We start from the raw sequence: 22546 nt of genomic DNA on the forward strand, positions 1-22546 counted from the left end.
AAGTCCTTGAACTGGTTCTGCTTCAGGTAGATTTCCCGCAGTTTGGTCAGGTTCACCGTTTCCTTGGGCAGGGCTTCCAGGCGGTTTCCGGACAGCCCGAGGAGCTCCAGATGGTGGAGGCTTTTGCAGATGACCATGGGGATGTCCCCCAGGCCCAGCTGGTAGAGCCGGAGCTCGCGCAGCGCGCGCAGGCCGCCCACCACCTGCAGCGAGGCGGGCAGCAGGGGGTTGTGGCTGAGGTCCAAACCCTCCAGGGTGCTCAGCGTCCCCAGCTCCGGGCACAGGTTCCTCAGCTGGTTCTTGTTCAGGTAGAGGATCTTGATATTCTTTAAATGCCAGATTCCCCTGGGAATTTCTTCAATCCGGTTATTTTCCAAATGCACTTCTTCCAATTTTTTTAATGTCAAGACCTTCGGCGGAATGGCCGTCAAGCCCTGACTCGAAGCATCAATAAAAAATGTCTGGTTGGTCACCTGTGGTGTGTTGTTTCTCTGATCAACTTTAGGTGAATGGTCTTCGGATTTCAGTCTGTCTTTTGACATTATTTGAAGTAAAGTTCAAACATTTAAAATCTGAAATACCATGAAAAGAAAAATGTCAAAAATCGTAGCCACCAGACTTACTATCACTAAGAAAGAAGAAAACAAGTCTAGTTGATTCAATGTGGTACTTGAAATTATTATGCAAAGTTAAGAATTAGGTTTTTGTGTCTTATATTAGGAAAGGAATTAAAGCATAGCCTCCTCCTTCTAACAGGTTGACTAAGATGCACAGAGAAAAAGATCGTCTAATTTCAGTTTCTAAAAGATAATTTTAGCCAGGCATGGTGGCTCACACTTATAATCCCCGTATTGGGAGGCTGAGACAGAAGGTTGGCAAATTCTCGGCCAGCCTCAGCTACTTAATGAGGCCCTCTGCAACTTAGTGAGGCCCTGTTTCAAAAGAAAGAATAAAAACTAGGGCTGGGGGTATAGCTTGGAGGTAGAATGCTCCTGGGTTCAATCCCCAGTTCCACACACACAAAGATAATTTTGATTCTGTTTACAGGTAGAATGTAGAAAATGCAAAATATCATTGTTCTACCATAAAACTGAGAAAATACTAGTAAACTGTGGTGCATGCCTGTAATCCCAGTACTTGGAAGGCTGAGAAGGAAGATCTCAGGTTCAAGGACAACCTCAGCAACTTAGTGAGATATTATTTCAAAATAAAAAACTAATAGGGGTTAGGAGTATAGCTCAGAGGTAGAATATACCTGTGTTCAATCCCCAGCATACAAAAAAAAATGATACAATGAACAAAATCATACTTTAAAATATATTTTAGCCAGGTGTGTTGGTGCATACCTATCATTCCAGCACTTGGGAAGCTGAGACAGGAGGATCATAGTTGAAGGCCAGCCTCAGCAACTTAGTGAGACACTATCTCCAGAAAAAAATTAAGAGATTTAGGTTATAACTCAGAGATAGAATAGTACTGAGTTCGATCCCTAGTGCTACACACAAAAATAATGATAATAATTCCTATCTTCCTTCAGGGTCCCCATATAATTTACTTACTTTTCCATAATGCCTCACTTTGTTCAACATAATATAAAAGTGTGTAGGCTGTGTGTGTGTGTGTGTGTGTGTGTGTGTGTGGTACAGTGGATTGAACTCAGGGGCATTCTACCTTCAAACTACATCCCCAGCCCTTTTTACTTTATTATTTGAAAATAGGGTCTAAGTTGCCAACAGCCTCACTAAATTGTGATCCTCCTGTCTCAGCCTCCCATGTACTGAGATTGATTACAAGTGTGTGCCACTATGCCTGGCTGAGTAACATCTTTTTTTGGGGGGTGGGGTACTAGGAATCGAACCCAGAGGCATTCTACCTCCTAGCTATATTTTCTCCAGCCTTATTTTCTTATCCTTTATTTTGAAACAGGGTCTGACTAACTTGCAGAGGGCTGATCACAGGTTTGACTGTGATCCCCTGCCTCTCAAGTACTGGGATTACAAGCATGCACCACCAAACCTGGCCACTTCTTTGGGTCTTTATTTCTTTATGAGGTCTCCCATGTCATCTAAAACTTATTAATTTTGTATGATTTTTCTCCTCCTAATCTATTTTATGTAAATTTATTCACAGGTTCAGCTGGGGACCCTGAGAAGGTAAGTCTTGCCTGCCTGCCTGCACTGTTGTAATGCTATCCTTTAATTTTTTAAACTAATCAAACAAACAAACAAAAACTTCTGGGTGGGAAGTTTTCTGAAGTCCCTTGGGATAAAGTTTCATATAAACTTCAAACTTGAGTAACTTTTCTTTTTTGCAGTACTGAGATTGAACCCAGGGTTATTCTACCTTTGATCTATACCTTCGGCCCTATTTTTCATTCTTTACTTTGAAACAAGGTCTCCCGAAGTTGCAAAGGGCCTCCTGCAGTTGCTGAGACTGGCAATGAACCTGTGATCCTCCTGTCTCAGCCTCCCATGTACTGAGATTAATTACAAGTGTGTGCCACTATGCCTGGCTGAGTAACATCTTTTTTTTTTTTTTTTTTGCGGTACTAGGAATCGAACCCAGAGGCATTCTACCTCCTAGCTATACCTCCAGCCTTATTTTCTTATCCTTTATTTTGAAACAGGGTCTGACTAACTTGCAGAGGGCTTCACTAAGTAGCTGAGTATGTCCATGAACCTGAGATCCTCCTGTCTCAGCCTCCCAAGTACTGGGATTACAAGTGTGTGAGACCACACCTGGCGTAACATCTTTTTATAAGCAGGCAACTTGAATTTTCAGCAGGAGTTAGAGAGGATCTCAAAGACTTGGCCAATATTAAAGGTTAAGTCTTGAATTTTGAGCTACTTAATGTGTTTTCTTCTAAAGATAAATGGTAGATTTTGTTTATAGAGGCAGGAGGAGGTCGGTGCAGAGATGCAGGGTGGCCTGCAGCTAGCTCGTCAGTGCTTGCGGGCTTTGTAAGGTCTGTGCCTCAGTGCTTCTTTGGAGGCCTCAAAGTCAGGAAGGAGCCGCTACCACCACAGTTGGAGCTCGATTTTGGTAGGACTTCTCTCAAACTTTGTGCGCTGAATAGCAAAGTGTGTGCACCTGTGTCACCTGCTGAATGCCAACAGCAACAGGCTTGCAAACTTGGCCTGTCCCCTGGAGCAGGGTCTGCCGCACTATGGTCCATAAAGATCCCCAGCAAAGGAGCCAATGACTTGATGTGAAGTAATCGGCTGTAGAACTTCAGAGTCTTAAGTGGTCAGCACCTTGCTTCAAAGCAATAAACTCGTGGGATCTGAGACTTGGTGGTCCACCCCTGAGAAGTTGGATCAGAGGCTGCTGCCCAACGCAGCAGTGGTGTGGGAGAGACTCATAGTGCCTTGTTCAGTACCTGAACAAGTTCTCTGGAAATTGCCCTGAGCTTACACTGGACCAAGTGTGGGTAGAGAGAAAGGTGCAGGCCCAGGGCTGTAGAAAGAAGAGCCCTGTGCTTACACAGGGTCCATTATCAATGACACCCACTGCCTGCATAGACAGAGACACAGGAACAACCTTGTGGAGAACTTGGAAACCCAAGCATGCAGCGGTGAGAGGCACCCGTGGGGCTCAGGCGTCTCGGCACCTGCACTGAACAGAGACACTGGCTCAGGGTCTAATCATTGTAGGAGACCCAAATGTGGGGCTACAAGCTGACATCACTACTATGGGTTACTGAGCAAATGAGAGTGCTTGGAACATATGCAAGAACCTACTATAGTGAGTAGACACTAAACAGCTCAGAGTGTGCGTGTAGACCCAGAAAAACAGCAGAGGCCAAGTCGACTTTGTACTTGTGTCCTTAAAGGGTTTTATTCGTTGCTGCTGTTGTTTGCTTGGTTGTTTTGTTATTTTCTCTGTGTGTGTTTGCTCTATTCCCCATTCCTTTTACAAGCTTACTCCCTCTTTCCTATCTACTCTCCTCCCTTCACACTGTTTTCCTTTGTCTTATATTCAACCCATTTCATATCACTATACCTAAATATTCTACATTTACTACTAGAATCCTCCTATATTTCTCTATCTTTCATCTCTATCATATAATACCTTACTATGTTTAAACTCTTATTCAACTTGATTATATCCTCTACTTTACCCTACTCCTGCAGTTCGGCTCCTCCCCCCTCACTCAACCTTCACCACTGAAGACAACTCAACTTGCCCTTATATACAGCGAAAATTGGACCAGAGAGGTGAACCACCAGAAAGGACTGCCAGACACTAAGGATAAACTAACCACAGCTGACAGAAAGAAACACCCAACAGCCTGCATATTGATGTTTAAAAACACATAGATCAGCCAGGTGTGGTGGTGCATGCTTGTAATCCCCGCGCATGGGAGGCTGAGATAGGAGGATCGTGCAGGTTCGAAGCCTGCTTCAGCTGGCTTAAGAGACCCTGTTTCCAAATGAAATATAAAATAGGTCTGGGAGTGTAGCCCGGAGGTAGAAGGCCCCTGAGTTCCATCCCCAGTACCACCAAAATAAATAAACAAATAATAAAATAAAATAAAAACACATAGATCACAAACTGTTCTGCTTATACCTCTGAGCCAACTCTCTATAAAGGAGGTGACAGACAGAATACCTGACCTTGACACCTAAAACCCATCAATGCCACCACAGCAGCGGGCAGAAGAGTACTGTTTCATTTAAGGCCTCTTTCTGTTTTTTTTTTTTTTTTTTTTTGGTGGTACTGGGGGTGGAACCCAGAGGCATTCTACCTCCTAGCTATACCTCCAGCCTTATTTTTTTTTATCCTTTATTTTGAATAAAGGAAGAATTACAGAAGAGTAACTGCAACCCAGTATTGACAATCTACAGGTAAAACAACAGTAGGGTGATACAAGGCACAGTCCTCAAGGTTAGTATTAAAGTGTGAGTGGTGGCTGGATCCATCTCTTCCAGCAACAATCTGGAGCAACACCTATCAACAATGACTCACACACAAAGAAGAAGATGCCAAGATAACAGACACACAAACCCAAGAACTCTGAATATATTAGAATGAGGAGCAGTGCGGAAACAATAAATTCCCACAATGCAACCCTGCCTCTATAAATGAAATCTACCATTTCTCTTAAGAAGAAAACACATCAAGTAGCTCAAAATTCAAGACTTAACCTTTAATATTGGCCAAGTCTTTGAGATCCTCTCTAACTCCTGCTGAAAATTCAAGTTGCCTGCTTATAAAAAGATGTTACGCCAGGTGTGGTCTCACACACTTGTAATCCCAGTACTTGGGAGGCTGAGACAGGAGGATCTCAGGTTCATGGACATACTCAGCTACTTAGTGAAGCCCTCTGCAAGTTAGTCAGACCCTATTTCAAAATAAAGGATAAGAAAATAAGGCTGGAGGTATAGCTAGGAGGTAGAATGCCTCTGGGTTCCACCCCCAGTGCCACACACACACACACACACACACACACACACACACACGAACCAGAAAGAGGCCTTAAATGAAACAAAGATGTCAATAAATGAAGACAGCAATAAAAAGAAACTCTGGCAAACTACATGACATTGAAAGCAGAAGAGAGTTTATTCAAAACTGAAATCACAGTCAACAGTATACAGAAGACATTATAAAAACAGAACCTAAACATCCAATAATTATGAGACAATATAAAATATCCTAACTTACAGATAAAATAGCACTAAAGAAGGGATAGAGGCACAGACCAAGGGTATCTATAATCTCCTCAGAGAAATAATTTCAGAGAATTTTCCAAATATAGAAAAAGACTTTAACTTCCATGTACAAGAGACATACAGAACACCATTAAGACAAGATGAAAGAAGGACCTCCCCACACCACAAAATTACTAACAGAAACCAAGGAAATAATCTTAAAAGCAGTGAAAACAAAAGAATGGGTGACATTCTGGGGCAAAATAAAAATCACTCCAGACTTCACAACCCAAGTCATGAATGCCAGGAGAGACTAGTATGGAGTATTCCAGAACCTGGAAGAAAACAACTTCCAACCAAGACCGCTGCATCCAGCAAAGATATCATTCAAAATGGATGGATAAAATAAAAATATTTCAACATAAGCAGAAATTTAAAAATGCATGACTAACAAGCCAGCACTAGAGAAAATACTTAAAGAAATATATCATGAAGAAGAAAACCAAGACTGCTACATCCAGCAAAGATATCATTCAAAATGGATGGATAAAATAAAAATATTTCAACATAAGCAGAAATTTAAAAATGCATGACTAACAAGCCAGCACTAGAGAAAATACTTAAAGAAATATATCATGAAGAAGAAAAAAGAAACAAATATCAGAACCAGAGAAAAGGCAAATTCCATCAGGTGGGCAACTAAGCAAAGGAGAAATAACACTACATCAAACAAAATATAGAACACAAAATGACAGGGAAAAATCATATTTCAATAATAACACTGAATGTCAAAAAGCTTAACTCCCCAATTAAAAGGTAGTGTGGATTAAAAAACATACTCAAACTATATGCTGCTTACAAGAAACCTCCCTTCCAGCAAAAGATATCCATAGGTTACAGGTAAAAGGATAGAAAAAGATATACAATGCAAATAGAGAACAAAAACAAGCAGGAGTAGCAACACTGATATCTAATAAAACAAACTTTAAGCTAAAACACATCAGAAGAGACAAACATGGCACTTCTTATTTAAAAAGGAACAATCCAGCAAGAAGATATAATGATAGTAAACATTTACACCCCAAGTGAGGGTACATCCACATTTGTAAAACAAACTCTTTGGGACATTAGGTCTTAAATAGACCCAAATACAATAATATCGGGATACTTCAACGCACCATTTATGCCATTAAATCAATCTTCAAGGCAAAAGATGAGTAAAGTTTCTTCAAATCTAAAAAAAAATCTATAAACCAAATGTACCTAATAGACATATACAGAATATTTCAACCAATAAGAGCTGAGTACACATTCTTCTCAGCTACCTGTATCAGTATTGGGAAATGGCTTCAAAATGTATTAATGTACCAAAAATGGCTTTAAAATATGAAATGTACCAGTATTGGGAAATATTGAATTAGGAAGCTAGAAGCTTCAAAAAAAAGGGCTGCAGATTTCCAGGCGGCCAGAGGATTGTGGTTCACGGACAGCCTCAGCTACTTAGTGAGGACCTCCGCAACTTAGTGAGACCCTGTTTCAAAATAAAGAATAAAAAATAGGGTAGGGGTGTAGCTTGGAGGTCAAATGTCCCTGGCTTCCATCCCCAGACCCACATATACAAAAAGTCAGAACGTAAAGTTTTCACATATCTTACTCCTCTCCTTTTTCCCCTTTTCCTCTGCCACCTCCTCCTCCTACTTCATCCTTCTCTTTTTCTCCCCCTTCTCTCTTTCTCACTGAAGATTGAACCTGGGGGCATTTGGCCACTGAGCTATATCCTCAGCTCCCCCTTTATTTCAAGAGAGGGTCTTGCTAAGTTGCTGAGGCTGGCTTTGAGCTTGTGATAATCCTATCTAACTCTTCTTTTATCCACAGGCCAAAACATTTTAGAACAACAGAACCCTAATTTTGTCACCTGCATATTTCATGCCCAAACAAAAGGCATGTCCAAATAACATCAGAATCAGCACTTCAGATACTCCTCAGGAAATTCATTGTCAGCAAATTCAACCAGGAATTTACCATGTTCCAGCACTGGCTAGCAACCCAGTTGAGTCATCTGATAGAAAAAATAACTAATAGATATGTTAGATATTAATTCCCCAGACATTTGATCTCTAAATTACCAGAAAACATACCTAGACCATATCACCATAGACTTCCTTATTTCTAAAAATTATCCATGCTCTTTTTAGAACAAAACCCTAGGACCTGACCCTTAAATGACCTTGAGAGCCTGGTGGAACCAAAAGTATGCATTGAGCAGAACCTGAATAACCAGAAGATGGTCTGCAGACATAGATTAGAAATGATGGGTGTCACCAACAATTGAAGCATGGGCCTCAAATGAAGGATGATACTAGAAACTTCCCTAGTACAAACTATACACCATTCCATCTGGACCCGTGTGCAGCCCCTTAACTGGCTGCTTATATTCCTTCAATAGAGCCTATGAAGGAAACAGATTAAAGCATGTTTCCTGTGTAGTTCACCTACATACCACAATAAAGCTCTTATTTGGGGAGAAGAACTGGCCTTTTGAAAAAAACTGGCTTCTATTTTCATGGGACAGTGAGCCTTTGCTCAGTATCAATATTATGCTTCCTGTAAAAATGATACCTTTAAGCTATGATTAAACATTGTTTTTGAATTATTAAACAGACCTACAACATAAGAAATAGTTGAAAAATATTTCTAGCCAGAAGCGATGATATAAACCTATGTAATCCCAGTACTTGGGAGGCTGAGACAGGAGGATTTCAGCTTCAAGGTCAGTCTCAGCAAATTAACAAGAAACCCTCAATAATTTAATTTTCTGTTTCTTTTCTTTCTTTCATACTGGGAATTAAACCCAAAGGCTTTCTACCACTGAGCTATACCTTCAACCCTCTGTTTTTTTTTTTTTTTTTTTTTGTTCTTTTTTTGTTTTTTGAACCCATGGGCCTTCTACCTCCGGGTTATACTCCCAGACCTATTTTATATTTTATTTGGAAACAGGGTCTCTTAAACCAGCTGAGGCTGGCTTAGAACCTGCGTGATCCTCCTGTCTCAGCCTCCCAAGCGCGGGGATTACCAGCGTGCGCCACCACGCCCGGCCAACCCCGCTGTTTTGAAACAGGGTCTTGCTAGGTTGCTGAGACTGACATTCAACCTTCGACCCTCCATGCCCACCTGAGACCTTATTTTAAAATAAAAAATAAAAGGAGCAAGAGGTGTAGGTGGGAGGTAGAATGCCCCTGGATTCAACCCACAGTATGTATAAAAAATAAAAATAAAAAATATAAATAAATAAATAAATCTGTAGGCTACGCAAGGCTGATTCCTCCCGGCTCCCTCTCCCTCTCCCTTAACAGTCCTGCTCCTGAGAGGATGCTCAGGGCTTTCTGTGGGTCTAGCCCCAACTCGCCTCCCCCATCTGTTCTGATCTGGGTGCAGGATAGTACCTTCTCGGCAGCATGCACCAAAGTAGTGCCCGCAAGCACCAGGCAGTTGCACCCTTTGGCAGGCTCGCTCAGACCTGTCCAGCAGTCACCTCCTCTAGGACGTCCTCCTCCGGGCCCCACCCCTCCACAAAACCCTTTATGCTCCAGTCGTTTCACACGTGTCCACCTCCTGAGCTTCACACCTTGCAGACCTGTGCACACTGCGGGCGGGCGGGGACTGGGTCACAATCGTCCCAGTAGCCCGGCCCCTAGTCCGGCGCGTGAGTCCCCAGGCCTGGGGGGGGGGGCTGCGCGCCTCCGCCGCCCGCAGCAGGCTGGCTCCTCGCGGCCGGCAGGGGGCGCGGCGGGCGGGACGCGAGCTGAGTCGGCTGCGGCCCCGCCCCCTCCCCGCCGGGGGTGGGGGCGCGTGCGGTTGCCATGGCAGCTCCGCGCAGCCGGGCGCCGGGAGGACCATGAGCGGCGGCCGGGAGGAGGCCGCGGTCTCCGCGGAGGCCGAGAGCGGTGAGCGGGCGCGGCGCAGACGTGCGGGGCGGCGGGATGGCGTCCCCGAGCCGGCGGGAGGGGAGCGCGCGGGGAGACGGCCGGGCGTGCGGCTCTCCTCGCCCAGCCAGGGGAGGCCGGGGCACCTGCCGACGTGTGCTTCCCACGCTTCCTCAACGAAGTAAGCGCACCCGCGAGCTCACCACCCCCATCTCAAAGTCGGACGCTTGTTTTTAATGTAAACCGGGCGTGGTGGCGCACGCTTGTAATCCCCGCGCTTGGGAGGCTGAGACAGGAGGATCACGCAGGTTCGAAGCCAGCCTCATCTACTTAGTGAGGCTCTCAGCAACTTAGTGAGACCCTGTTTCCAAATAAAGTATAAAATAGGTCTGGGGGTGTAGCCCAGAAGTAGAAGGCCCCTGTATTCCATCCCCAGGACGGACCACACACACACACACACACACACACACAACACACAGTATGCCCTTTGCAACTTAGTGAGACCCTCTTTCAAAATAAAGAATAAAAATGGGGCGGGGGATGTAGTCCAGAGGTGGAATGCCCCAAAGGTAGAATACCGGGGAAAAAAATAAGATGTATGTTAGAGGTGGTTCAAAGCCAGTCTTGGCAGCTTAGCAAGATCCTGTTTAAAAATAATAAAATAGGGCGTGAGGTAGAAAAGCCCCTGGGTTCCACCCCCCAGTACCACAAAAAAATAATAATATAATAATAATAATAATAATAATAATAAATAGTGTATAGTGTTGGGGTGTGGCTCAGAGGTAGAATGCTCCCGAGTTCAATTCCCAGTACATAAATAAATAAGTAAATAATATATAACAATATGCATAATACATATAATAATAAAAATAATAATATGTGTTGGTGATTGTGGATCAACATGGAATCCTCATTACATCTGGGAGATGGACATTATTATGTTCTTCTTTTAGCACAAAAGAAAATCTTAGACCTGAGAATTTAAGTTATTTCCTCAGTTTCATATTGCAGATTCTGGATAGAGCACACAACTCTCTTAACTTTTTGGGTTTCAAAAAAATGTTCCAGCATAAAAGAGCACTTTAGAGAGAGCTGCTTCCAAAATAAGTAGATGCTTTCTCTACAAATTTTAAAACTTTCTGCCTGGAGTGTACATGAAATAAAGAGCAATGAAATTTGGATCCGTTTCTTGATATTTTCCTGCATGACTAAATTATTACCTAGTTTTTGCTTTACAGTTTGAAGACTGACTTTTCTTTCTTGATAAGAATATAGAAAACTAATCATTGGTACCATGAAACTCTGACATATAACACAAGGGTGATCTTAAAATTTTTAAATAAGGAAGCTATAGCAACACTTTAAAATACTTAAGTTTATGGCTAGTTAATTAAGAATGTTCTTGTAGCCGGGTGTGGTGGCACACGCTTGTAATCCCCATGCTTGGGAGGCTGAGACGGGAGGATCGCGCAGGTTCGAAGCCAGCCTTAGCTGGCTTAAGAGACCCTGTTTCCAAATAAAAATATAAAAATAGGTCTGGGACTGTAGCCCGGAAGTAGAAGGGTTCCATCCCCAGTACCACCAAAAAAAAAAAAAAAAATGTATTTTCTTTAGCTATATTTAGCTTATAATCTAAGATTCCTTTATGCCTCCACAAAACTAATCCTAAACCTGATACATTTCTGATGTCCTAGATATGTTGGGGTTGGAGTGGAATATCAGAGAACCTCTAGAAAATCTTCCTGATACCACGGAAGGTAGAGGCCAGCAGGAAGGTAAGCCCAGTGGGAGCCCAGCTCCAACTTGTGTTTGAATCCGTTGTACTTTGTTTCTTAGCCAGGCCGCTAACGCAGTATTTTCTAGATTGCATTCCAAGTGAGGCATAGTCACCTAAGACTGGGAAATGCAGTATCATCCTCCTTCTACTCCATGCTCGGAGGAGCATGAAGAGTCTGTGCACCCGAGTGTTTGAAATCTCCTGAGCAGTGTTGTAGATAGGACTCTTCACTTTGTTGAATTCAGCACTTCTCCGATTGATTTGACAATAAAACCTGTTCTCTTTAGAATCTTTGATCGTCTTGTAGAACTTTAATAACCCACAAAATATTGTGGGATGTATTGGGAAATCTTGTGCTACAATATCATTTCCCCCCCTTCAATAGCAGGGATTGAACCCAGGGACATTGTACCTGAGTTATACCCCCAGCCATGTGTGTGTGTGTGTGTGTGTGTGTGTGTGTGTGTGGTACTGGGGACGGAACCCAGGGTCATCCTACCTCTGAGATCCACCCCCACGCCCCCAGCCCTATTTCTTATTCTTTATTCTGAAACAGGGTCTCACTGAGTTGTAGAGGGCCTCACTAAGTTGCTGAGGCTGGCCACGAACCTGTGATCCTCTTGTCTTAGCCTTCTAAGTACTGGGATTACAAGCGTGCACCACCATGCCCAGCTCTTTTCTGTTATTTCTAAGTTAGACACTGATTCCAGCCAGTATCTGCTCACCCCTGCGGATGTGCCTGTGGTGGGCCTCCTCCAAACAGCATTTTTATTCTCTCTTCTATTCCTTTTGTATCTCTCGTCTTCTTCTATCCTTAGTTCTTTCTTCTTTTCTTCCCCACCCTTACAATATACACACACACTCATATCTTTGAAAGAAGAACGGTCGTTGTTGTTGAGAAGAGCTTCTGGAATAACCTTTATGTGAAAATGGATGTGTTTATTTTCCAAAGCTCCGGAAGCTACTGGTCTGACGGCTGATTATCAGAATTTGTGTTTGGAAAAATCCCAGAGAATTAATTCTTATATAGTGCACATACTCCAAGAATTGAATCAAGAAATTGAGAAAGGGTAAGGAAAACAAGTATTACATCCATAGTATTCGCTGATTCCTATCTGTGCGAAGATGCTGAACTACTCAGTGATTTTATGGTCATCTGAAAATGCTTGGTAAAATGGACATAATCTTCTGATTCAGATAAAATAAGCAGAAGAATGACACTGTTAGTAATGTAGGAAGAGCACTAGACCAGGTGTCCTCAAACCTGAGTTCCAGATTCCCTTAAACTCCTATGAGCTGGGCAAATTCAGGCAAATCTTTGAAGCTTTCAATGTCATATATAAAGTAGGGATTCTATGTCTGTAATTAAGTTATATATAACACATTAATAAGTACTTTTCAAACCCTATAGAATGTGAAGCAATTGTAAGTTATCTGATATAAGTGTTATATGCTTGTAAGTCTACTACATAGTTGGTTCAAGTATGTTATCAAGTATGTTATCAAAAATGTTATCTGTGATGTTACCATTTACATATGAAAAAAAAATTTTATTTCTTTACTGGTTTATTTCTTTAAATTACAAAGACTTTCTTTTTATATTTAAACAGACTAGAAGGAATCACATTAAACATTGCTGGTAATAATCGATTAATCCCAGTAGAAAAAGTAACAGGTGAAGATTTTTGGATTCTTTCTAAAATTTTACAGAAATGTCCAAATATTCATGGTATGTTTGATTAAGAGTAAGTGCCTTCTGTTTTTTTTTTCCTGATCTTAAGTATTCTTTATAATGAATATCAGTTTCTATTCATCTGTGTCCTTTAGGTTTGGACATTAGATATAACCTCCTAAATAACGTTGGTGCGTACTATGCTGCAAAACTACTTCAGGTATTATTTTACTACAGAATATTCTTAGTTTTGTTTAAAGTGGAACCACTTAGTTTAATTGTACACATAAAACACGAGTTATGCAAAAAGTCAAGAGTCCTGACTCTGATATATTTCCAATACTTGAAATACATGAAAATCCACTTGTATTTGGTCTCAGTAGAGCTGTTACCTAGAGCTTTAGAGTCATCTTTTGCAAACTTGCACATCATGGTTAAAAACATAAAGCAAGCTGGGCGTGGTGGTGCATGTTTGTAATCCCAGCATGTGGGAGGCTGGGACAGGAGGATCCCGGTTCGAGGACAGCCTCAGCTACCTACTGAGGCCCTTTGCAACTCACTGAGACCCTGTTTCAAAATAAAGAATAAAAAATAGGGCTAGGGGTATAGCTCAGAGGCAGAATGCCCCTAGGTTCCATCCCCAGTACAGCAAAAAAGCAAAACAAAACAAAAAGCATATCCATACTTTAAATTGTTGGTAAAACTGAATGTAGTCTTTTTCTTTCACTTATTATTCTATCAGTTATTGTAATTATATTGTTTAAATGAAAATGGTAATTTTATTTTTTTTAATGGTAGTTGCTTTTGCTAGAATTTAGTTTCCTGGGTTATAAAAGATTTTCTTTGGTGGTAAACACTTTTAATTTATGTTTATAATTGGTTAATTTCCAACAATACACATGTAATAGCTTTTTTTCTCTCTTGTTACAGAAAAAACTGCATCTCGTTTACTTAAACCTTATGTTTAATGATATTGGGCCTGAAGGTGGAGAGCTAATTGCTAAAGCACTTCATGTAAGCATTTACGTACATCAGACTAACATATTTTGAGGAATTTTAACTCTCAATAGCTCAGAAACAGCAGAATCAAATGTTACTGTGACATTTATTATTAAAGGAATATATATTTCATTGCACTTTTTTAAAGTATGGAACTTACATGAGCATTTTTGTTGTTGTTGTTACTGGGGATTAAAACCAGGGGCATTCTACCTCCCAGCTATACTCCCAGCCCTTTTTATGAATTGTGATTTTGAAACTGGGTCTCAGTAGGTTGCAGAGGCTGTCCTCGAGCCTGCTCATGTGCCGAGCATGGTGCTGCATGTCTGTAATATCAGTACTTGGGAGTACAAGAGGATTCCAGGTTTGAGGCTAGTGCAAGGTAATTTAACAAGAGCCTATTTTAAAAATAAAATAGGAATGTGCACTCTACCACTGAACTATACCCCACAGTACTTAGGAGACTAAGACAGGAGGATCGCAGGTTCAAAGCCAGCCTCAGCTACTTAGTAAAGGCCCTCTGCAACTTAGTGAGACCCTGTTTCAAAAATAAAAAAATAGAGCAGGGGGTGTAGCTCAGAGGTAGAATGCCCCTCGGCTCAATCCCCAGTACTAAATACATAAATAAATATCCAGCAATACCACTTCTGGGTATCTACCCAAAAGAATGGAAACCAAACTACCAAACTAATGCATGCATATCTATGTTCATAGCTGCACAATTCACAGTTGCCAAACTATGAAACCCCCAAGATATCCATTAACAGATGAATGGATTACAAAACTGTGGGATATGTACACAATGGAACTTTACTCAGCCATAAAGAAAAACACAAGTCATTTACAGAGAAATGGCTGGAACTGGAGAACATTATGCTATGTGAGATTAGTCAGTCAAAAAATAAGAAATCGAGGGCTCTCCTATAATATGCAGAAGCTAGGGAGAAAATGGGTCATAGGAGGAACTCTAGACAAACAAGGAGATACTATAGATGAAAAAATAAGGCAACCTAACTGAGGGATGGGACAGGGGAAGAGAGAAACTCCCTCATGTACATGATGTACATTGACAAATATATCGAAGCCAATCACTAAGCCAAACATGAGAAGGAGGGAAGGGGAGGAAATGGGGTGGGAATTGGGTAAGGGGTAATGGGTGATGTGTGCATGTATGCCTCCACCATCTTATACTCCATTAAAATGTAACTTGACTACAGTGTACCAATAAAAAATTTAAAAACATAAATAAAATAGGGCTGGGGTATTGCTCAGTGATAGAATGCTCCTGGGTCCAATGTCCAATACCCAGCACCACAAAATTATGAATAAGTAAATAAAACTTTAATAGCTTTAATGAGGTATAATTCACATATGTATTTATCCTCCTAAAGTCTTCAATTCATTGTGTGCATGTGTGTGTACTGGGTACTGAACTCGGGGATATTTTACCTGTGAGCTACATCCTGAGTCTTATTTTATTTTTTCAGTACTGGGGATGGAATCCAGGGGCATTCTACCTTTGAGCTCCACCCCCAGCCCTATTTTTTATTCTTTATTTTGGAATAGGGTTTCATTGAGTCGCAAAGAGCCTCAGTAAGTAGCTGAGGCTGTCCTCGAACCTCAATCCTCCTGTCTCAGCCTCCCCAAATGATGGGATTACAAGCTTGTGCCACCACTCCCGGCTTTTTTTTTTTTTTTTTTTTCTCCCAAGTACTGGGGATGGAACCAGGGGCATTCTACCTCTGAGAGCAACACCCCCAGCCCTTTTTTTTTTTCTTTTTTTTTTTTTTTTCTTTTCTGTACTGGGGATGGAACCCAGAGGCATTGTTCCTCTGAGCTACACTCCCAGCCCTATTTTTTAGTCTTTTTATTTTTGAATCAGGGTCTCCCTAAATTGCGAAGGGCCTCGCTAAGTAGCTGAGGCTGTCCACAAACCACAATCCTCCAGTCTCAGCCTCTCGAATGCTGGGATTACAAGCTTGCACCGCCATGCCTAGCATATTCTTTATTTTGAAACAGGGTCTCACTGAGTTGCAGAGGGCCTAAGTAGCTGAGGCTGTCTGTGAACCGCAGTTCTCCTGTCTCAGCCTCCCGAATGCTGGGATTACCAGCGCACGCCACCACGCCCGGCTCTGTGGGAGTTTTAAGACTGCATTTTACAGAGCTATGCAAGCATCACCAGTCTCATTATTTTTAGAACTTTTTCGCCATTTCCAGAAGAAGCCCCATGCCCGTTAGTAATTCCTCTCCATTCTTCCCTCCTACTCCACAGTCCCTGGCAGCTACTAATTTACTTAGTCATACAGACTTGCTTATTCTGGACATTTCATATAAATAGCATCATATGACATGTGACCTTTTGTGAAAGGCTTAATATGTTCAAGTTTCATCCATGTGGCATACCTCATCGTTTTTTATTGTCAGATATTCTTCCATTGCACAGATACATTTCATTGTGTTCGTCCATCAGTTGATGGATATAAACTTCCATTTTTGGCTTTCATAAATAATGCTACTGTGGACGGTCACATTTTTGTATGGATATATGCTTTCAGTTTTGGAGGAAGTATATATGCCTAGGAGTAGAATTGCTGGGTCATGCAATGACTCTTTTAACATTCTGAAGAACTGCCAACTTGTTTTACAGAGTGGCTGCACATTTAAACAGTTCTCCCAACATAGGAGTGTTCTGATTTCTCCACATCCTCAATAGCTTTTATTATTTATTTATTCATTTATTTATTCATTCATTTAATTTTTGCGGTACTGGGGATGGAACCCAGGGGCATTCTACCTCTGAGCTATACACCCAGCCCTATTTTTTATTCTTTATTTTGAAACAGGGTCTCACTGAGTTGCAAAGGGGCCTCACTAAGTAGCTGAGGCTGGCCTTGAACCGTGATCCTCCTGTCTCAGCCTCCCAAATGCTAGGAATACAAGTGTGTGCCACCATGCCCAGCTTGCCATTTTAACTATCCTACTGGGTATGCTGAGATTTATGGGTTTTTTTTTTCAATTTACCTTTCCCTAATGAATAATGATGCTGAATATCTTTTCACATACTTATGACTTGTTTGTATATCTCATTTGGAGGAGAGTCTCTCTTCAAATCCTTTCAATTGGGTATTGTTTGTTTTGAAATGGGCTCAGGTGGGCATCCTGTCTCAGCCTTCTGAGGTGGGGGGGGGGGCTGCAGGGTATTGACCTGCACATGGTAGATTGCCTTTTTAAGTTGTAAGAATTCTTATGTAATCTAGATAAAAGCTCCTTATCAGCTATGACTTACAAATATGATCTTTCATTCTTTAAGTTGCCCTTTCTCAAAGTTGAGGCCCCAAACTCGTGGTGGGGCTATTGGGGATTGGAACCAGGGGCACTCTACCTCCAAGCTATACCCCCAGCCCTAATTGTTTTTTGAAGCAGGGTCTCACTAAGTTGCTGAGGGCCTTGCTAAATTGCTGAGGCTGGCCGTGAGCCTGCTGAGCCTCCTGTCTCAGCCTCTCGAGTATTAGGATTACAAGTGTCCACCACCATGCCCAGCTGCCCAAACCTTTTTTTTTTTTTTTTTTTTGGTGGTACTGGGGGTGGAACCCAGAGGCTTTTCTACCTCCGGGCTATACTCCCAGACCTATTTTCTATTTTATTTGGAAACAGGGTCTCACTAAGTTGCTGAGAGCCTCACTAAGTAGCTGAGGCTGGCTTCGAACCTGTGTGATCCTCCTGTCTCAGCCTCCCAAGCACTAGGATTACAAGCGTGCACCACCACGCCCAGCTGCCCAAACCTTTTAACTTTGATAAAAACCCAAATTATCTATTTCTTTTGCTGATTATCTTTTTGTGTTATATTTAAGAAGTCTTCACCTAACCCAGAGTTGCAAAGATTTGTTTTCTTCTAAGAGTTTTGTAGTCTTAGCATTTTTATTATTTTATTTTATTTTATTTTATTTTTTTGGTGGTACTGGGGTTCCTGGAAACCCTTCTTCTACCTCCGGGCTACACTCTCAGACACCTATTTATGTAAAAAAAAAAAAATATATATATATATATATATATATATATATATATATATATTTTTTTTTTTTTTTTTAAATTTGGAAACAGGGTCTCTGTGCGATCCTCCTGTCTCCGCCTCCCAAGCACGGGGATTACAAGCACGCGGATTACAAGCACGCGCCACCACGTCCAGCAGTCTTAGCTTTTATTTAGTTCTTTTACCCATTTTGGATTAATATTTGTATATGGTGTGAGGTAGGAGTTCATTCTATTGGCTATCCAGTTGTTCATTTGACTCTCTAGTTGTCTCAACTGCTTTGATGAAAAACTCTTCTTCCTCCCATGAAATCATCTTGACACTTTTATCAAAAAGTCACTTAAGCCGGACGTGGTGGTACATGCTTGTAATCCCCACGCTTGGGAGGCTGAGACAGGAGGATGGCGCAGGTTCCAAGCCAGCCTCAGCAACTTAGTGAGGCTCTCAGCAACTCAGTGAGACCCTGTTTCCAAATAAAATATAAAATGGGTCTGGGAGAATAGCCCAGAGGTAGAAAGCCTCTGGGTTCCACCCCCAGTACACCAAAGGGAAAAAAAAGTCACTTAAACGTACAGTACTCTCAATTCTAGTCTTCTAACCTGTTTTATCCACCACACGGTCTTGATTATAATAGCTTTGAAGTAAGTTTTTAAATCAAGAAGTGTGAATCCTCTAACTTTACTAATATTTTAAAGTTAATATTACTGGCTCTTTTAGGCCTCTTATATTTCCATATAAATTTTAGGAACAGTTTATCAATTTCTATAAGGAAAGCAGCTAGGCTTTTGCTAGGAATTATCTGACATCTGTACATCAATTTGGGAAGTATTTCCATTTTAACAATATTAAGTCTTCCAAACCATCACCATGGGATGTACTTCGTTTATTTAGGTCTTCTTTAATTTTTCAACTATGCTTTGTAGTTTTCAGCATGCAAATCTTGCTGTTCTTTTGTCAAATTTATTCTTAATATTTTACTACTGGAAATGGTATTATTTTTTTCATTTTTGGGTTGTTCATTGCTAGAGTACAAATATACCATTGATTTTCGTATTTTTATTTTATATCCTGCTCTTGCTGAAGTTGTTTATTCCAACAGCTTCTTTTGGTGGATTCCTCAAGTTTCCATGTACGATGCACAGTCTTGTCATGTGCAAACAGTTTTACTTCTTGGGGGCTGAATTTGTTTTAAAGATAATTGTTTGCACTATGTCTAAAAATTACTCATCAGAATGATGCCATTTCTATAATTTTGTGAGAGACTTATCAAATGAGTAGAATAAGAGATGGAATGAAAGCTTGCAGATGTCTGAGGGCTGTGGCTGAGTGGTGAGCATTTGCCTAGTGTGCATGAAGAAATAAAGAAAAAGAATGAGCGAATGAGGAAGGACTGACTGGACTGTGACCTTTGGGGTCACAGGAAATAGTAGTAGTTTGGAACTACCTCTAAGTGATGGCTACACAACCTTCTGAGTGTAGTAAATACCACTGAATTGTACACTTTAAAATGATTATTTTTTTAGCCAGTCGTGGTGGCGCACGCATGTAAAACCAGCATTTGGGAGGCTGAGACAGGATCGTGGTTCGTGGATAATCTGCCTCAGCCACTTAGTGAGGCCCTCTTCAACTTAGTGAGACCCTGTTTCAAAATAAAGAATAAAAAATAGGGCTAGGGGTGTCTCTCAGAGGTAGAATGCCCCTGGGTTCTTATACCCAGTGCCGCAAAAAATAAAAATAAATAAATAAAATGGTTATTTTTGTGATGTAAATTTCACCTCAATTTAAAAAAAAAGTGGTAGAGCCGGGCATGGTGGTGCACACTTGTAATACCAGAGCTTAGGAGGCTGAGACAGGAGGATCGTACGGGTTCAAAGCCAGCCTCAGCTACTGAGTGAGGCTCTCAGCAACTTAGTGAGACCTTGTTTCCAAATAAAGTATAAAATAGGTCTGGGAGTATAGTCCGGAGGTAGAAAGCCCCTGGGTTCCACCCCCCAGTACCAAAAAAATAAATAAAATAAAACCCTGCCAGGTTAATACAGGAGAATCTCAAGTTCCACGTACATGGTAACTTAATGAGACCCTGTTTCAAAATGTTGTTGTTTAGGCATCTGTTTCTTGGCAATTCTTTTTACTAAAAGCTATTAAAATAGATTTTTCTCTATTATGGGAGATTGAGTATAAGTTACCTTTAAGGAATATGTTGTCTATCTCCCTGAGAAAGATATGTATCTGCAAATAGTAATATAATCTCCTGACTCACTTCATTTATAGAATTCTATAGATTAAAACTTAAATAACTAAATTTGATTCTTTACCTTTTTAGAAGAATACAACTTTGAAATATCTAAGAATGACTGGAAATAAGATTGAAAATAAAGGTGGAATGTTTTTTGCTACAATGCTACAAATTAATTCCTCCTTAGAGAAACTAGATTTGGGAGACTGTGATCTGGTGAGTAAAATGGCTATGAGGAAATCACCCCGATAACGGCTCATTCTCCCAAGAAACCAGTCAAATAATAGCCTTATGGTTAACCTTGCTCCTAATTTTAAATATCAGAGAAAAGGTGTTTTTTCCCCTCAACATAATAGTGCAGACTGCTAATAAAATCAGATTATAGTAAATTACATAGAAAGTACCCTCTAAAGCTGGGCATAGTAGCTCATGCTTGTAATCCCAGCATTTGGGAAGCTGAGACAGGAGCCTCCAGATTTGCGGACAGCCTCAGTTATTTAGTGAGGCCCTTTACAACTCAGACCCTGTTTCAAAATAAAGAACAAAATATAAGGCTGGGGGTGTGGCTTAGAGGTAGAATGCCACTGGGTTCCATCCCCAGTACCGCAAAAAAAAAAAAAAAAAAAAGTTCTCTGTAGAATATTCCTAAACTTGTGTGTGTGTGTGTGTGTGTGTGTGTGTGTGTGTGTGTGTGTGGTACTGGGGGTAGAACCCAGGGGCTTTCTACCTCCGGGCTACACCCCAGCCCTATTTTATGATTTGGAAACAGGGTCTCACTAAGTTGCTGAGAGCCTCACTAAGTAGCTGAGGCTGGCTTCGAACCTGTGCGATCCTCCTGTCTCAGCCGCCCAAGTGCAGGGATTACAAGTGTGAGCCACCACGCCCAGCTGTCCGTAGCTCATCTTAATTGCTATGGAGCCTACTTCTTCTCCATCTCTTCTTCTCTTCCTTTTTTCCTTCTCTTTTCTTCTTTCTTCTGCTTTCTTCTTCTTCTTCTGTATTGGGGATTGAACCCAGATATCTTTGAGCTACACCCTCAGTATTAATTTTTATTTTGAAACCTGATCTCACTAAGTTACTGAGGCTGGTTTTGGACCTGGAACCGTCCTGTATAAGCCTTCTAAGTACTGGGATTACAAGCATGTACCACCATGCATGGCTTGAATAGAATTTTTAGAGAAAAATACTTTAATTAAACTGATTTCAGAGCCGGGCATGGTGGCTCATGCCTGTAATCCCAGCATTTGGGAAGCTGAGACAGGAGGATAGCAGCTTCTCAGCCAGCCTCAGCTACTTAAACCCTCTCCAACTTAGTGAGACCCTGTTCCAAAATGAAGAATAAAATAGGGCTGGGTATGTAGCTCAGAGGTAGAATACCCCTGGGTTCCATCCACAGTAACACACACACACACACACACACACCCCAAATAAACCTCATTACATTAATATATTTTTTTAATTTATTTATTTATTTATTTTGGTTGTACTGGGGTTCCTGGAAACCCTTCTGCCTCGGGGTACACTCCCAGACCTATTTTATACTTTTTTATTTGGAAACAGGGTCTCTTAAGTCAGTGCGGCTGGCTTCGAACCTGCGCGATCCTCCTGTCTCCGCCTCCCAAGCACAGGGATTACAAGCGTGCACCACCACACCTGGCCATTACATTAATATAAATCCTTTACTTTGAAAATATTTTGTAGCATTTATATAGTACCATAAAAACTTTAAAATGCTATTTTTAAAAGCTGCTCTGAAGCCAGGCGTGGTGGTGGCACACTTGTAATCCCCGTGTTTGTGAAGCTGAGACAGGAGGATTGCACAGGTTTGAAGCCAGCCTCAGCTACTTATTGAGGCTCTCAGCAACTTAATGAGACCCTGTTTCCAAATAAAATATAAAGTAGGTATGGGAGTATAGCCCTGAGGTAGAAAGCCTCTGGGTTCCACTCCCAGTACACCAAAAAAAAAAAAAAAAAAAAAAGAAAGAGCTGCTCTGAGCCTTCATCTGGTCTGATATTGAGAAATTTGTTTTTTCCAGGTTATACTTTCTTAAACATGTTTTAAAATATTGAGGCCTTGCTGGGCGTGGTGGCGCACCCTTGTAATCCCCACGCTTGGGAGGCAGAGACAGGAGGATTGCGCAGGTTCGAAGCCAGCCGCACTGGCTTAAGAAACCCTGTTTCAAAAATATAAAATAGGTCTGGGAGTGTAGCCCGGAGGTAGAAGGGCTTCCAGGAATCCCAGTACCACCAAAAAA

The 22546-nt window shown here is 41.4% G+C and overlaps 2 protein-coding genes across 2 annotated transcripts in view; one reads left to right on the forward strand and one right to left on the reverse strand.

The window, feature by feature from the left end:
- Positions 1–542, reverse strand: part of LRRIQ4 (leucine rich repeats and IQ motif containing 4) — a gene marked incomplete at both ends in the record, with an annotated part of 26705 nt that extends 26163 nt beyond the window's left edge. The window contains one exon of the mRNA XM_080695537.1: positions 1–542. This exon is cut by the window's left edge and continues 481 nt beyond it. Coding sequence (XP_080551663.1) covers positions 1–542 — 542 coding nt within the window.
- Positions 543–9549: 9007 nt separating this feature from the next.
- Positions 9550–22546, forward strand: part of LRRC34 (leucine rich repeat containing 34) — a gene marked incomplete at both ends in the record, with an annotated part of 31855 nt that continues 18858 nt past the window's right edge. Inside the window, 7 exons of the mRNA XM_080696577.1 lie at positions 9550–9733; positions 11272–11352; positions 12307–12424; positions 12965–13083; positions 13182–13246; positions 13957–14040; positions 20379–20507. Coding sequence (XP_080552703.1) covers positions 9550–9733; positions 11272–11352; positions 12307–12424; positions 12965–13083; positions 13182–13246; positions 13957–14040; positions 20379–20507 — 780 coding nt within the window. The remainder of the gene's footprint in view (positions 9734–11271; positions 11353–12306; positions 12425–12964; positions 13084–13181; positions 13247–13956; positions 14041–20378; positions 20508–22546) is intronic.

The sequence above is a fragment of the Muscardinus avellanarius genome (genome assembly GCF_963383645.1).
Source record: "Muscardinus avellanarius genome assembly, chromosome: 5".
Taxonomy (NCBI): domain Eukaryota; kingdom Metazoa; phylum Chordata; class Mammalia; order Rodentia; family Gliridae; genus Muscardinus; species Muscardinus avellanarius.